General features: G+C 45.1%; 1 protein-coding gene across 1 annotated transcript in view; it reads left to right on the top strand.

Moving 5' to 3' along the window:
• The window catches only part of LOC146364362 (voltage-gated potassium channel subunit beta-2-like), a 196,451-nt gene that overhangs the window by 16,134 nt on the left and 164,890 nt on the right, over positions 1–15,427 (top strand). Inside the window, exon 3 of the mRNA XM_084916417.1 lies at positions 818–861. Coding sequence (XP_084772543.1) covers positions 818–861 — 44 coding nt within the window. The remainder of the gene's footprint in view (positions 1–817; positions 862–15,427) is intronic.

The following is a 15,427-nucleotide window of genomic DNA, read 5'->3' as shown; positions in this document are numbered from 1 at the left end:
TAATAACAGGTAAATGAACATTTTTTTTAAATTATTTGAATATATATGAGTGCTTGTGTATAAATACACAAACAATACACATATGCTTTCAATTGTGTAATTTAAGTCAGCGGTCCCAACCTTTTTTGCGCCACGGACCGGTTTATGCCCGACAATATTTTCACGGACCGACCTTTAAAATAATGGAAATTTAACAGACATTTTCTGTAATTAAAAGAGTTCAAGAGATAGGAAGCTCAAGTTAGAAGCTTGAGATAGAAGTTCAAGCTCCTCTTGAGCTTCTATCACACAGACACACACACACACACACACACGCCCTCTTACAGCATCCATAAGTGACTGAGACAGCACTGAGACTCTCTTCTAGACACCCACAGGCACAATGTACATTTCATATTTTTAATTTAAAAAGTTCAGATTGTCTATTTTATTTAATTCATTTAATGTACAGAATTCACCTACTTGCTGCATACAATGCTACTACTGTGCACAATACTTACAGCATAAAATGCTACTTACTTAATGTACATAATTCACCCACTTGCTGCACTCAATGCCACTTACTGCACATAGTGCCCCCCATGTATATATTCACTTAATGTATATAATGTTCTTCTCTCCCCTTTTGCACAGTCGAGGAGTGTGTCAGGATACATTTCACTGCATGTTGTACTTGTATAACTATGCATGTGACAAATAAAGAATCTTGAATCTATCTTGAATCTTGAGTTTCAAAGTGTTCATGTATGTATTTTGTTACAGTTTTTATGGTAAATAAATCTATTCCTACTGCTTATTATTTATTCTTTGTTAACAGAAATCTGGGTAAATCAGGGCTCAGAGTATCCTGCCTTGGATTAGGTAAGTCTGGTATATATGGAACATATACAAATTTAAGGTGTATTCTGTATTCAGTTTTCTTTAAAATGACAAATTACCCAGTACTCCCTTGATACTGTGTGATAAGTCATAAAAAATGTGAATCGTTTTAAAAGAAATGTTTTACCATGTTAATTATGACGGTTCAGTATGTCCATTTTCAATTTATAAACTATGGCTGTAAAGATAGTAATGCTAGCACATTTTAGCAGCTCTGGTAACCTTATTGATGTGATAAATATGAACAGATTTTCTTTCTCTGACTTTTTGGATCAACAACAAGTACTGTACAAGTTTTGTCTCGTCTCTATCTTGTATCTACTTACTTTTAAGAAGTGTTGAGACATCCAGCAGTTGATGTCATTAGTGCAGCTTATTAATTTGTGGATGGATTTTTTATCATCAGAGGAAAGTGATAAGTAATACTGTGTAATGTAATGGACCGAGGACTGACACAACTGATTGAATTTTTCATTTGTGCAGAACTAAAATTGCGAATTGAAAAAGAAAAACTGTTGAGCTGTTGAAATTATTTTTAAAACAGTGAAATACAGATGGGGATGGGGTCGAGTAAAGAGGTATAAGACTTGATGAATGGCTGCTTCTTTAGGATTTACAGGTTAGAATGTGAGCATTGAGCCTGTGGCAGTAATTAGATCATTATGTGAGGGAGTGCTAGATAGATTACTATGAGAGGCTAAGATATTACACAAGACACCAATTCATCACACCTATTTGTTGAAAGAAATTCAGTTGGTATGTTTTTGGAGGCATTAAACAGTTTATCAGTGGATGAAGACAAAAAAATGGAATAGACTGGATTTTATTGATCAATTGGAAGATGTAGAATTGTCTGGCTGATTTGATTCCATTGTTGTAGAAGTAAAGTGCATTATTTCTTTTTTTTATTAATTTATGATGATGATGATGATGATGATTGCATCATTCTCTAGGATCTCCAGCAGTGTCTGTTTACCACGTTTACCTTTACACTGTTTCTCTAGGGTGCTTTTGATGAACCACATTCATTAATAGTTTTGACAGGGGCAATGTGTTCAATCATTTGATAAATGGTACTACAGAACGTGTCCATCATTTCATCACATAATTACAGTAGTGTACACTTTGAAAACTCACTGATGAATGAATTCAGCTTTGCTGTCATTGATATGATGCTTATTGACAAATCAATTTGTATTTGTTTTTGACAGATGAATAAAATATTTTTGAAAAGAGAAAAATAGCTCACCAATTTCTTCCAGGAAGCCGTGTCTCAGTCTGGGAGGATGATATATAGTAAGCAGTAATACAGCAGGAGAAACTGACGTTATAGAATAAATCGACTAAATAGAATTATTAAATCTACATAACTAAATATTTAAAACTCAGATAATTTTCAAGTAGCAAAGTTTTACAATAAAAAAATTTGTTGTTATAAATCACATTGCCCCTCTTGTTTTTATGGATGCAATGTTCAAAAGTGTAATTGGTGGGTGATGCTTCGATCAGCTCTATATTTCCAGTGTCATGAAGCCAGGTTTCAGTAAGAAGCAGTAAAGTTCAGTTTACTGTTGGCAATGATGTCAGTGATAAAAGTATTTTTTTCTAAAAATCTGACATTTAGGAGAGCAAGTTTTAATTTGCTGGGAATGACAGAGATATTGGTGGATTGCCACAGGATAGGTTTATTGAATCCAAGAGCAAGAGGGTCTCTGAGGTCTGCTTACTGGCTTCCTGTTAGTGACTAGTCTGTCCTTAATTTTTACTTTAACCTCCTAAGACCCGAACTCTTCCACGGCATGCATTTTCACTCCTTCTTTATTCCTCTCCAACATCAACTGAACACATCGCGCCACAAAACACAGCAACACACTTCCTCCACATTGGGTGTGAGTGGAGCCCTCTAGTGGTCCACCACACATGCGCCCCCCCCCCCCCGAAAACCCAGCAGAACTAGTCCAGGACCCGGGGGATAAGCAAACAGCCGAAATGGCTGAATCGGGGGGGTGGGGAACTGACAGAGGGAAACCCAGCCCGGGAGCAAGGCTGGCATTGGCAGCCAGAAAAAGCTGCAGATAACCCGGACTCTGTTGATTGTGGGGCGCTCCTGGGGGAAAAAACAGAATCCATCAGCCTGGTGGTAGGTGGGTGGCCGCGGCGAGGGGCCTGGGCCGGGACCACCTGATCATCTTGCATAACATGTGCAGGCTTAAGTCTGTCAACAGAGACAACCTCCTGCCGACCGCCAAAGTCCAAAAAGAAATGTTTTTCGCCCAGTTTAAGAACGCTGTGTGGCCCGTCATATGGTGGACACAGTCCTATGGGCATCGTGCCTGACGAAAACGAAACGAGCAGAGTCCAACGACCTCGGAACAAAAGTGTCAGGCAGGCAGTGGTGCACAGGACCAGGAACAGGAAATGAGTCTCTTGGGGGGCGAAAAGGCAACACAGAGGTATCGAAACACGGGGGGGGCTCTCAGGTAAGAATTCCCCGGGGACCCGGAGGGGCTGGCCGAGGACCAGTTCAGCCGGGGAAACCCCGAGGTCTTCTTTAACCGCGCTACTCAATCCCAGCAAAACCCGCGGAAGACGGTCGACCCAGTCGCCACCTGTTAAGGAAGCCCAGAGCGCGGCCTTGAGTGACCGGTGAAACTGCTCACACATCCCGTTAGCTTGCGGGTGGTATGCTGTGGTGCGGTGGACCTTGACCCCCAGGCCGTCAGCCATGGCAGACCAAAGCTCAGAAACAAACTGGGGGCCCCTGTCTGAGGTAATGTCAGCAGGGGGACCGAAACGCGAAACCCACGTTGACAAAAATGCTCTGGCCACCGTCACCGCTGTCGTGGACACCAGGGGTACCGCCTCCGGCCACCTGGTCGTGCGGTCCACCACAGTCAAAAGGTGCGTGAAACCCTGTGACTGCGGCAAGGGACCAACCAGGTCCACATGAACGTGATCGAAACGCCTACCGGGGACACGGAATAGTTCGAGGGGTGCCTGCTTGTGCCGGTTGATTTTCGAGCGTTGGCATGGGATACGAGCTGCTGGCCATTATTTCACCATTTTGCGAAGGCCCGGCCAAACGAACCTGGCGCTGGGATGAGAGAGGGCGTGCACCGAGTCAAAAACACGACAACGCCATGAAAGGGGAACCACCGGGCGGGGGCGGCTGGTGGAAACGTCGCCCCCGCGGCGGACCGCTGTCCCACACAGAGGTGTCCTCCAGCACGAGGCCCGTTTTTGTTGACTGAAGGGCAAGGATGTCCGGGTCAGCACGTTGTTCAGTGGACATGGCAGCGTAGTCGATGCCGACATACACCGGAGAAACCAACACGCGTGAGAGACAGTCAGCGACTGGATTGGACTTACCAGCCACATGCTGAATGTTTGTGGTAAACTCTGAAATGGCCGCCAACTGGCACTGCTGGCGTGCGCTCCATGGGTCAGAGACCTTGGACATGGCAAAAGTCAAAGGTTTGTGGTCAACGTACGCAGTAAAGTTGCGACCCTCGAGGAAAAAACAAAAATGTCGTGTCGCGAGGTGCAGGGCCAGCAACTCCCTGTCAAAAACACTGTACTTGTGTTCGGCATCCCGGAGCGTACGACTGAAAAAGGCGAGCGGTTGCCAGAGACCTGAAACCAGCTGCTCCAACAAGGCAACCCAAACTGGCACTTGGAAGAGTTGATGATCAGGCCGAGCGCTGCCAAACGCTGGAAAACCTGGCGCAGATGGGACTTGTGCTGGCTTGCTGAGCAGCTGGCCATCAATATATCGTCCAGGTAAACAAAAACGAACGGCAGCCCGCGCAAAACGGAGTCCATCAGCCGCTGAAAGGTCTGGGCGGCACCTTTGAGGCCAAATGGCATGCGCAAAACCTGGTGATACCCCCGCACCAAGTCAATTTTAGAAAAAAATCGAGGTTCCGGCGAGATTGGCCGAAAAATCCTGAATGTGGGGGATGGGGTAACGGTCATTCTCTGTGGCATTATTTAAACGCCGGAAATCTCCGCATGGCTGCCACCGACCGTCCGATTTGGGCACCATGTGAAGCGGAGAGGCCCATGCACTGTTCGAACGCTGTACAATGCCAAGGCGCTCCATGGCTGCAAACTCTTCCCGAGCGATGGACAGTTTCGCGGGGTTGAGGCGGCGCCTCAACCCTGTGCTTCGTTACCGTGCTAGAGAAATTAGGGACAGACAGCGATGGAAACTCTAAAAGCAAACGCTGAAAAGCAACCCCAGAGGTCACTACATTAGCCCGAATCAGGGGCTCGGCGGCCCGAGTAAAACAGGATAGCAAAGAAAACGAGAGAGCATCAATTAAACGTCTGTTAGCAACATCGACAAGCAGTCCATGAGCACACAGAAAGTCAGCACCTAAAATAGGTACAGAGCTAGAGGCAACAACAAAGTTCCACTGGAAATCCCGGCCATGAAAACAAACAGTCACCAACCTTTCCCCAAACGTTGTGATGGGAGAGCCATTAGCTGCAATGAGCTGCGGCCCACAGTTCGCTGCTAGCCTGTCAGCAGCGGTAGGGGGAAGGAGGCTCTTCTGGGAGCCGGAGTCCACGAGAAAACGTCTCCCGGAGCGCGAGTCCTCTATGAAGAGCAGCCTTTCTGTATTGCCAGCGGTCGCGGCTGCTACGGCGCGCTGGCGGGTCTGTTTCCCTGGGCCGTGAAAGCGCAAGTGTCACGATCAGCGTTTTGGTTTTAGTTTGTTATGTTTAAGTCCTTTAGGTTTTCTAAGTTCATTCTATCATGCCTAGGTTGTCATTATAGTTCTTTGTTTGTTAGTTTCCCTTTGTGTTTTCTACCCCTGTATTAAGTCTCCCCTGTCCTATGTGTTTCATGTCTGCATGTCATTTGTTGTCAAGTTCATGTTGTCATGTCTGTCTCATTGTGTTTCCTGTTTTATTTTGAAGAGGTCATGTGTTCCTGTGTTCATTGTGTTTAGTTTTACTCTTCTATTGCATGCCATTATGTTCATTTGTGTCTGCTGTTTTTCCCCATGTGTTTCCACTTCCCCTGATCACCTCCTGTGTGCTTTTAGTCTGCGTGTGTTCATTCATGCCTGGTCCGAGCGTCTGCTATCCTACCTTGTCTCCATGCCAGGTCTCTATGTCTATGTATATGTTCATGTTCCAGGGTTTTGTTATGTTTAGCTCACCCAGTTTAGGTTATGATTTAGTTTTGTCTTTGCTTTAGTTTTTCTTTGCTAAAATCAGCCTTCAATAGATGGCTCGTTTTCAGTTAATATTAAGTCTTGTTATTTTGCGTGTACGCACTTGGGTCCAACCTCTCCACTCCCTATAGTCGCCTCTGCCAGACTGTGACAGCAAGGCGACAGGCAGCGACGCGCTCTGGCACCAAAATGCTGATGGTAGAAACAGATGCTCTTTCCGCTGTGCCGGCGTGTAGCAATCCCTGCCATCAGCAAAGGGGCGGATGCTCCGGGGGAGGCAGGTGGAGGCGTGGAAGGTGCTGCCAGCGGGTCCGTAGCCAGGGCGTGAATGTTGAAAGTGCGGCTAGCCAGGAGAATGCGATCCGCTTCTTCAGCCAGGGAGCGATAATCCTGCGCAGGCAGAAGCGGGAAGTTGCCGAGGACAGCTCTCACGGCAGCTGGTAGTTGGCGGAGGAAGAGGTGGGCGAAGAGGAATCCCCCGTCATCCGGCCCGAGCAATGACAGCATGTTCTCCATCAGCTCGAGAGCAGTACCGCCACCCAAGCCTGACAGTTTGAGGAGCTTTTCGGCTCGTTCAGCGTTGGAGAGGGCATAGCACTGAAGAAGCAGCTCTTTAAGGGCAGGTGGGTCCCGGAGGAGAGTCATTGCGTGACGGGTGGCCAGCGGGTCGAGCGAGGCCACCACATGGTGATACTTCGTGTCGTCAGCCGAGATGCCGCGAAGGGCGAACTGAGCCTCCACGTGCACAAACCATGACGGGGGATCGTGGAGCCAAAAGTCCGGCAGTTTCAGCGCCACAGCAAACATAGCTGCAACAGGAGGTGGGGGACTGGCGGCCGCTGATGCATTCATAGCGGAGTCTGTGTTATCTTCGGCCCGTAGCATGCTCGAGTCACGGGTCACCAATGTGGAGGTAAGCATGGACGACACAGAGATCTCAGTTCTCACTCCTTCTTTATTCCTCTCCAACATCAACTGAACACATCGCACATTAGTCTTCAAAAAATGAATTGCATGCTCAATTGGGCTAAGATCAAGTGACTGACTTGGCCATTCAAGAATATTAAACTTCTTTTCTTTATTAAACTCCTTGCTTTGGCTGTATGCTTTGGGTCATCTGTATTATGACACACCAAAATACAGTCAATCAATTTGCCTGTATTTTGCTGGATTTGATGAGATAGTGTGTCTCTGAACACCTCCGAATTCATTCAGCTGCTTCTGTTCTGTGTCATGTCATCAATAAACACTAGTGTCCTGGCAACCATGCATGCCCAAACCATTGCACTACATGTGGTATGGTTTGGATCCATGCTTTGTTGCTGCGGAACTGTTACTTTGATTGAGGCATGGGACCGCAACACAGCATCTACACACCGCGCATATTGTTTACTCTAGGAAACAGCTGATCGTCCTGATGCCGGTCAGTTTGTCAGCCAGACCCACAAACATAAAAGCTGAAATCTGGAGAAAACATACTGTGGATGCAGGGGCGGAGGACAGAAGAGGGAGACAGTGAGACAGTGGCGGTCTAAAGAGAGAAGGAGGTATAAGCTGTGTCTCCCGTCTATTATATTGGGGAACGTTCTGTCACTAGCAAACAAGATAGATGAGCTAACAGTGTTAGCATGGAGTCAAAGGGAATATAAGGAGTGTAGCTTGATGTGCTTCACTTAATCATGGACGCACCAGGATACTCCTGATGAAAACTTATCCTTGAAAGACTTCCACACTGTTCAGACCAGGGGGTTTGCGATTCTTGTTAACAACAGAGAGTGTAACCTTGCTCATATAACAATCAAGGAGCGGATTTATTTTGTCTGCCTTTCTTTGCTGTCAAATAAATTAGTTTAAGGACTTTGAAAAGTCTGTGTTTTGTGTCTGCCTTTGGGCCCATCCTCACTTCGCTCATGACAGTACAACCTGGCCAGTCATGGACCCAGCAGATCCAATACTTGCAGCCATTAAGTCACACGGGGTGCTTTGTCGGGCTCACACAAGCAAGTGTTGCAGTATTTAGACAAACAATGCCAAGGAATCAGCGACACACAAGACAAGATGTGTTCGGTAGTTTGTGACATTCATCCTAGTGTAACTGCTTAGGCACCAAATCTTGAGTGCTAGCGCGGCCTGAGTCTTACTATATATTTTGACCTATTGCGGCGTGCCTTAATTTGTTCACGCCGTTTTTGAAGACAGTTCCACATAGTGACTATTAAATCTCCACCAGGGCAATTCAATTCAATTCAATTCAATTCAATTCAATTCAATTCAATTTTATTTATATAGCGCCAAATCACAACAAAAGTCACCTCAAGGCGCTTCATAGATACAGAGAAAAACCCAACAATCATATGACCCCCTATGAGCAAGCACTTTGGCGACAGTGGGAAGGAAAAACTCCCTTTTAACAGGAAGAAACCTCCGGCAGAACCAGGCTCAGGGAGGGGCGGCCATCTGCTGCGACCGGTTGGGGTGAGAGAAGGAAGACAGGATAAAAGACATGCTGTGGAAGAGAGACAGAGGTGAATAACAGATATGATTCAAAGGGCAGTTGCTGTGAGGCTGATTTTGGAACTATAAAATCAGCCACACATCAACTGTTCCCTGACTTTAAGACAGAGGCAGCTGAGACATGCTGGCCTGAATATGTGCTACTGGGGTTTTAAATAAAAGACCAATTTGTCTCTCATGACGAGCCTCCTTGGTTTGAAGAGTTTGTTTCCCTCATGCTCTGTATTGACATTAATGATATGTTTGTAGCTTAAACCTAATCGCTGGAATGTTCAAGATAATTTAATTACACAGCAAAGAAAGACACGAGTAGGCAAAGTTCTTTATGTTTCTTGTGCACGGGAGAGAACTGGACAAACGCCGTTCCTTCGCTCGACCCCAGTTGCTCTTGTCTGCTCCCCCGTAACACTGCTCTTTTATTGAGGTTACATGAATATACATAGGTTCATTAACATATGACGTCTACGTCTTGCCTGTGCGTTGTGTAAGTGTGTGTGTGTGTGTGCGGGGTCAGTGTGTGACCCCATAAAGACTTCCCTAAATCTGCTGGTCTGGAAGTCCAGCAGTTCATCTAAACAAAAGGCACTTAGCCTAAAACAGATATAGATACGTTTATCCTACCATAAAACAATAAGACAAGGTACGACCTCTTCCCATGCTCCCAGGATGTAGGTGTGAATGCCAGAACACTCTGGAATGCACACCAAGCCTTTGCAGACTATTAAGGATCACACATCCTATCACTACACAATCGATTATACACCTCTAAGCATATATGGTTAAATATTTCTAAGCATAAATGACAATAAACAATACAAATCTAACAAACACAACTGTTCAAGAAACTATGGCTAACTACACCAAAAGTAATTTGGGGGGTATTGGTAGGCAGCTCTTGTTTTTCTGAAGCCGTTTACTACTTCCTGTTAGACTTTGTTATCGATGTACCTCATAAACCCTCCATGCTTGTGTGGACTCCAGTTTGGAACAGAATCTCATTGATGTCGAGTTGGCACAACACCTGCTCCTGTCTACTCTTGCCACCACTTTGAATAAGGTTTTTGGAATGATCACCAACAAAACCGAACCAGTACAGTTAATACCTGGTCTCTTGAGAGAAGATAATCTTCTACATGTTCACCTCCCCAGATACTCATCCTTGGTTTACCATGGCTGGAAAGGCACAAACCACACATCAACTGGAGCAATTGTAAAATAATGAATTGGAGTATATTCTCACATGTCCATTGTCAAGAATCTGCCCTTCCATCCGGCCCAGCCACCTTGGCCCCAGCACCTTTCGCTCCACCTGATCTGTAATCCATCCTGGATGACTACAATGGCCTACAGGAAGTTTTCAGGAAACACATTTTGATTTTTTTTTGCCAACTTCTACCACTGCTTTATCCGGAATTACAGTAAGGTTGCTGCTCCACTCACCCAACTCACCTAAAATACCTTTCTCTTGGTCCCCAGAGTCCAACACTTAAGCTTAAGGCACTCTTCTCCTCAGGACCGGTCCTCGTACATCATGACAGTGGCCTGGCAATCGTACTAAGCTTGATGTGTCTGATGCCAGGGTTAATGCAGTTCTTTCCCAGCGCTCAAGGCCCCAAGGTAATCTCCAACCCTGTGCTTTTCTCCCGGTAACTGTCCCCTGAAGAGTGCAACTACAATGTCAGGGACAGGGAGCTCCTGGCTGTTAAACTGGCACTGGAGGAGTGGTCCATTGGCTTGAAGGCACAAAGCAGCCCTTCACTACCTGGACTAACAACAAGAACTTGGCTTTATTCCTTCCCTTATCCCTCCTAAAAGACTAAAAGCTCACCTGGCTCGTTGGTCCCTGTTTTTCAGGCTATTCCATTTCAATCTCTCTTATTGCTCTGGGCCTAGAAATATTAAACCTGATGCTCTCTCTTGTCAGTTCTCTCAGGACACTAACCAGTCACCTGTACTACCAGGTGTCTAACATGGGATATAATGTCAGTGATCCAGCAGGGCCTGTGAGAGTAACCTGATCCTGGCTCAAGTTTGCCTGCCACAAAGGGGTATTTTGTGAATACCCCTCTCCTCAGGCACTACTTCTAGTGGGACACCTTAGAGAGGAATGTTAAGAACTGTGTAGCGGCATGTTCGGAAGGAAAAGCAGCACGCCAGTCTGCTCCAACCACTAACTGTCCCCCATTGTCCCTGGTCACTCATCTCCCTGGACTTCTTTACTGGTCTGCTCGCATGTAATGGCAAGACGTCTTCCTCTTAGTTATCAACAGTTTCTGCCCATTTCATTGCTCTCAATAATCTACCTACCACCTCTGAGAACGCACAGACCCTAGTACCAGATACGCCATGTCCCAAAGTCCCCCAGGATTACAGAACTGTGGCATTGACTTCCCAAGTCATGAAGACCCTGGGCTAGCCTTGACCTTGTCCAGGCCTTGACCTTGACCAAATCTGACCTATTATAGACATCAGGATCCCCTTCAGTTCGCTTACCAGCCCTACGTCAGAGCTGAGGATGCCATCATCTACCTGCTCAACTGTGTCTATGGCCGTCTGGTCATGTTTTCCAACCTTCCCAGTGTATACCATCAAGCCAACCCTCCTGGATGGGGCCAACCCTCCTGGATAAGCTGGCGAAGTTATCCAGGGCTAACCCTCCTGGCTAAGCTGGCAGTGACGCAGGTGGATTCCTCTCTTGTGTCCTGGATTGTTGATTACCTGACAGGAAGACCACAATATGTGTGTCTTTAGCATTGTGTGTCTGACAAGGTGATCGGCAACACAAAGGCATCACAAAGGACTGTTGTCTCTCCTTTTCTCTTCACCCTCTACAACACAGACTTCAGCCATTACATAGAGACCTGCCATCTTCAGAAGATTTCTGATGACTCTGCGGTGGTTGGATGCATCAGAAACGGTGATGAGACAGAGTACCCAGCTGTGGCTGACTCCTTTGTCACATGATACAAGCAGAATCATCTGCACCTCAACACAAAAAAGACCAAAGAATTGATTATGGACTTTATAAGGACCAGGAAACCTGTGACCCCTTTTTTTTGCAATCCAGGGGGTTGATGTGGATGTTGTGGAGGACACAGAGATAATAAACTGGACTGGGTTAAAAACACCACTGCAAAGACATCAGGTTGAGGGTTGCAGATGCCAAAAGACTTAATAAACAGATCTAAAAGGCTAATAATGTTGTGGGGATGGAGCTGATCTCCCTTAAGGTGGTATCGGAAAGGCAGATGTTGTCCAAGATAATGGCATTGCTTGACAGTAACTCCCACCCACTAGATGAAGTGCTGATAAGTCACAGGACACAGTCAGCGAGAGACTGAGATTACTCAAATGCACCACTGAATGACACAGGTAATGACACTTGTCCATTAGATACACTGATAGGTTTGTAGCTTAAACCCATTCGCTGGAACGTTCAGGACAATTCTACTACACAGCAAAAGCAAGACACGAGTAGGCAAAGTTCTTTATGTTTCTCGTGCACGGGAGAGAACTGGACAAACGCTTGATCCCAGTTGCTCTCGTCCGCTCCCCCGTAACACTGCTCTTTTGTTGAGGTTACATGAATATACATAGGTTCATTAACATATGACGTTTCATATAGGTATACATGTGGACAAAGAATACCTTGTCTGTGTGTGTGTGTGTGTGTGGGGGGGGGGGGGGGGTCAGAGTGTGACCCCATAAAGACTTCCCTAAACCTTATGGTCTGGAAGTCCAGTAGTTCATCTAAACAAAAGGCACTTAGACAAAAACAGATATATGTGTGTTTGCTATACCATATATCAGTAAGAGCAGATATAACCTCTCTCCTAAGTTGTGTGTGCATGCCAGAGTGCTCTGGGAGGCACACAGAGTCTCCACAGACTACTAAGGATCAAACCTCTACCAACATGACATTGATTATGCAACTCTAAGCATATATGAGTAAATATTTCTAAGCATAAATGACAATCCAACAATACAAATCTAACATTTCCCCCCTTTTGACATTGATGCCAGAAAAGTTCCCAGTTATGATCACCTCTTGTCTGACAGTGTCAATGAATTGTTAATAGTCAAAATAAGAAATTAACATTTTCAAAAACATCCCAGCTTGGTGGTGCTCCTCCTCTAGACATGTAAATCACACGTCTCTCTGCAGAGTGGTTTAAGTTCTGCAGGGCGTCATAAATGTCTCTTCCAGTTGTTTCTATCACTGTCCATAGGACCAGAGTCCAAATGTATGTAGAATAAGCATTCAAACATACCAGGTGGTTTTGTTGTTTGCCAATGAGGCTTTCAGCTATCTCCAAAGCTGCAGGCCTCGTCAGCACTCTTGTTTTATGGCCTCTATCTACCCCCATTACCTCACTTCAGGCCTTCGTCCTGCGAGGGGGATACTTATGACTCCTCTACTGTCCATTCATCTCGGCAGAAAAACCCCTTTGTGGAAAGGGTATTGGATCCAGTTGTCTTATTGCTGTTATGATCCCACCTGTTGAGTCACCTCAGCAGTCTTGTAGAAGTGGTCATGGTGCAACTGACAACAACAACGACACAAAGGAAGACCCTCTTCAGAGTGTCACTGCATGTATAGCACAGTGACACAGCCCTAGGTGATGTTCATAGGAAATTGCTGCCGTCACCACCATAGCTTCTCATGCTTTTCACAGAATCGTGATGCCATCCTTGGACTCCCTCTGTGCCGTCGATGGAGCGTGGCATGCTCCCCTCATCCTTCAGGTGCCCGTCTGTTGTCCATAATCTCCTCTGTCGGCCTCTGGAAAGCCCCCTTGGCACAGCTCTCATTCCAACGCAGCTTCATAGTCCTTGCTGTGGCTCCAGAATCTGATCTCATGATGGGCCCCAAACAGCTCGACATTTGACCTCGACCACCTCCTGGGCTGTCAGCTATGCCTGGAATGGTTCTTCTTTCTCACTGGGCCTCTGAAGATTTCTCAGGAGATTCCTTTCAGCAATACTCTGACTGCTGCACCTGTATTTCCTTGCTAGGAAAAACTTCTATTTGGAAAGCATGTCAACCATCATCAAACCACATTTCTCTTTAGTTCAGTGAACTTCACTTATAGGCCATCAAAGCCTCATCTGAACATGGATGCACCACCCGTAAATGAACTGTTAATCCCACAAATCACTGCAAAAATTATATAAGACATAGAAAACATTGTTTCATGTTAATTCTGGACCCCTCCTCTTGACACATGGACACTCCCATGAGTCAACTCATCAACCCTAGATTCCTGTCTTAAAGAAAAATGGTTAGGTAGATCATGTCCCAGGCAGCCTCAGGGCGTCTCCTCCTCTGGAGCAGCACCACTCCGGACCTACAACTGTTCTGTTTTCAATATGTTCATATGCTAATGAGACAAATAAATGTAAAGTGTATTTCTACTGTACATCGAAAAATTGTGAATCTTTTATTTTGACATCTGGATAGACAGGAAGGCTTTTATTTTGACATGTGCATAGACAGGAAGCGGGAAATGCAGAAAACAGTGGGAAAAGCATGGCTACACCTTTGTAATCATTCATGTGGAATCCAAAGCAATCCTTCAAAGGAGTCCTTCAGAAAACAATAGTTGTAAGTTCTGTCAGTTCTTTGTATATTAAGCAATTAATAATAGGGTGTTTTGAGACATTATTTTGTACCTTCTTTGAAGTGCAGTTATAGGGTGTAGCTTCTGAGCTAATGATACAAGTGTACGCTCACCCACTACCTGCTTGTTTTTCTTTGTAGTAATATCAGTTTGCATATCTACAGTATACTTATTTCATAGTCTCCTGTGTAAGTGCCTGAATATATTTACCTGCTGATTATATGACAATCCATTAAGAGTTTTGTTTTATGTGTTTTTCTAGTTTCACTCCAGTTCAATGATGTCAGTTCAAGATGATTGCTATGTTTGGAGTCATTAAAGGAGCAAGTACGCTCACCTTCCTGGCTCTTGAAAAGGAGTTTGGCTGGCTGTTTATCTATGTTCACACTCAGGGAGTTTAACACATAGAGAGAACAGTACAACAACCCTGCAATAAAATATGTTAGTGTGTTTTGCATATTAAGTTTGCACCTAGCTCTGCCATTTATCACTACGAGCTCAATAGTGGCCAGCTAATGAGTCCCATATTAAACTATTCCATAAACATCTCTTATTTGTTTTCTCATGTCACTTGTCTGTCTCTGCTGAATCCTCTACATGTACTCTTAGAAAAACAAATGTTAGCAACACACATGACCACAATCCTAGTGGTCAGGCACATATTGACAGGTTCCAGAGGTGCTATAAAAAGACCATAAAATTAGCCATCCATAGTTGTGAAAAGAAGTGACACTGGTTTCAACACAGGAAATGTCTCACATGTTATTCACATTGTCAAAGTAACCTTCAACATTTTCCCAAAAACACAGTGTAATAGCATCACCAACTCATAACCTATAAACACAGTTTTCTTCACACATAAACCCAGTAATCCTGTAGTAGAAAAACATCAACCAGTTGTGTCCTGTTATAAATCACATGATCAAATCACATGAAGAACTGTAATACTGTAGAAAAGAGAATGCGTCACGCAACCTCGGATGTTGCTGTCATCTTTCTGCTCCTGTAAAAAGAAACACACATAGATTCATCCGCAACTTTGTCAGGTGGGGGTTAACTTCGCACAGTCATGTTACGTCAGTCAAGTCTTGCCAGCTTTTGTCAGCTTTTACCAGTCAGTCAGTTTTTTTTTCTTTCACTCATTTTCCATTCATTCATTCATTCTTTCTTTGCTGATAGTGGAACCTATCGTAGCATTTCGTTTCCACCCTCAGCAAAATGACGTTA

This window comes from Perissodus microlepis, chromosome 20, assembly GCF_051167445.1.
Source record: "Perissodus microlepis isolate ML-2025 ecotype Zambia chromosome 20, ASM5116744v1, whole genome shotgun sequence".
Lineage (NCBI taxonomy): Eukaryota > Metazoa > Chordata > Actinopteri > Cichliformes > Cichlidae > Perissodus > Perissodus microlepis.
Note: the sequence above shows the minus strand (reverse complement) of the source record. Positions and strands in the feature narration are given on the sequence as shown.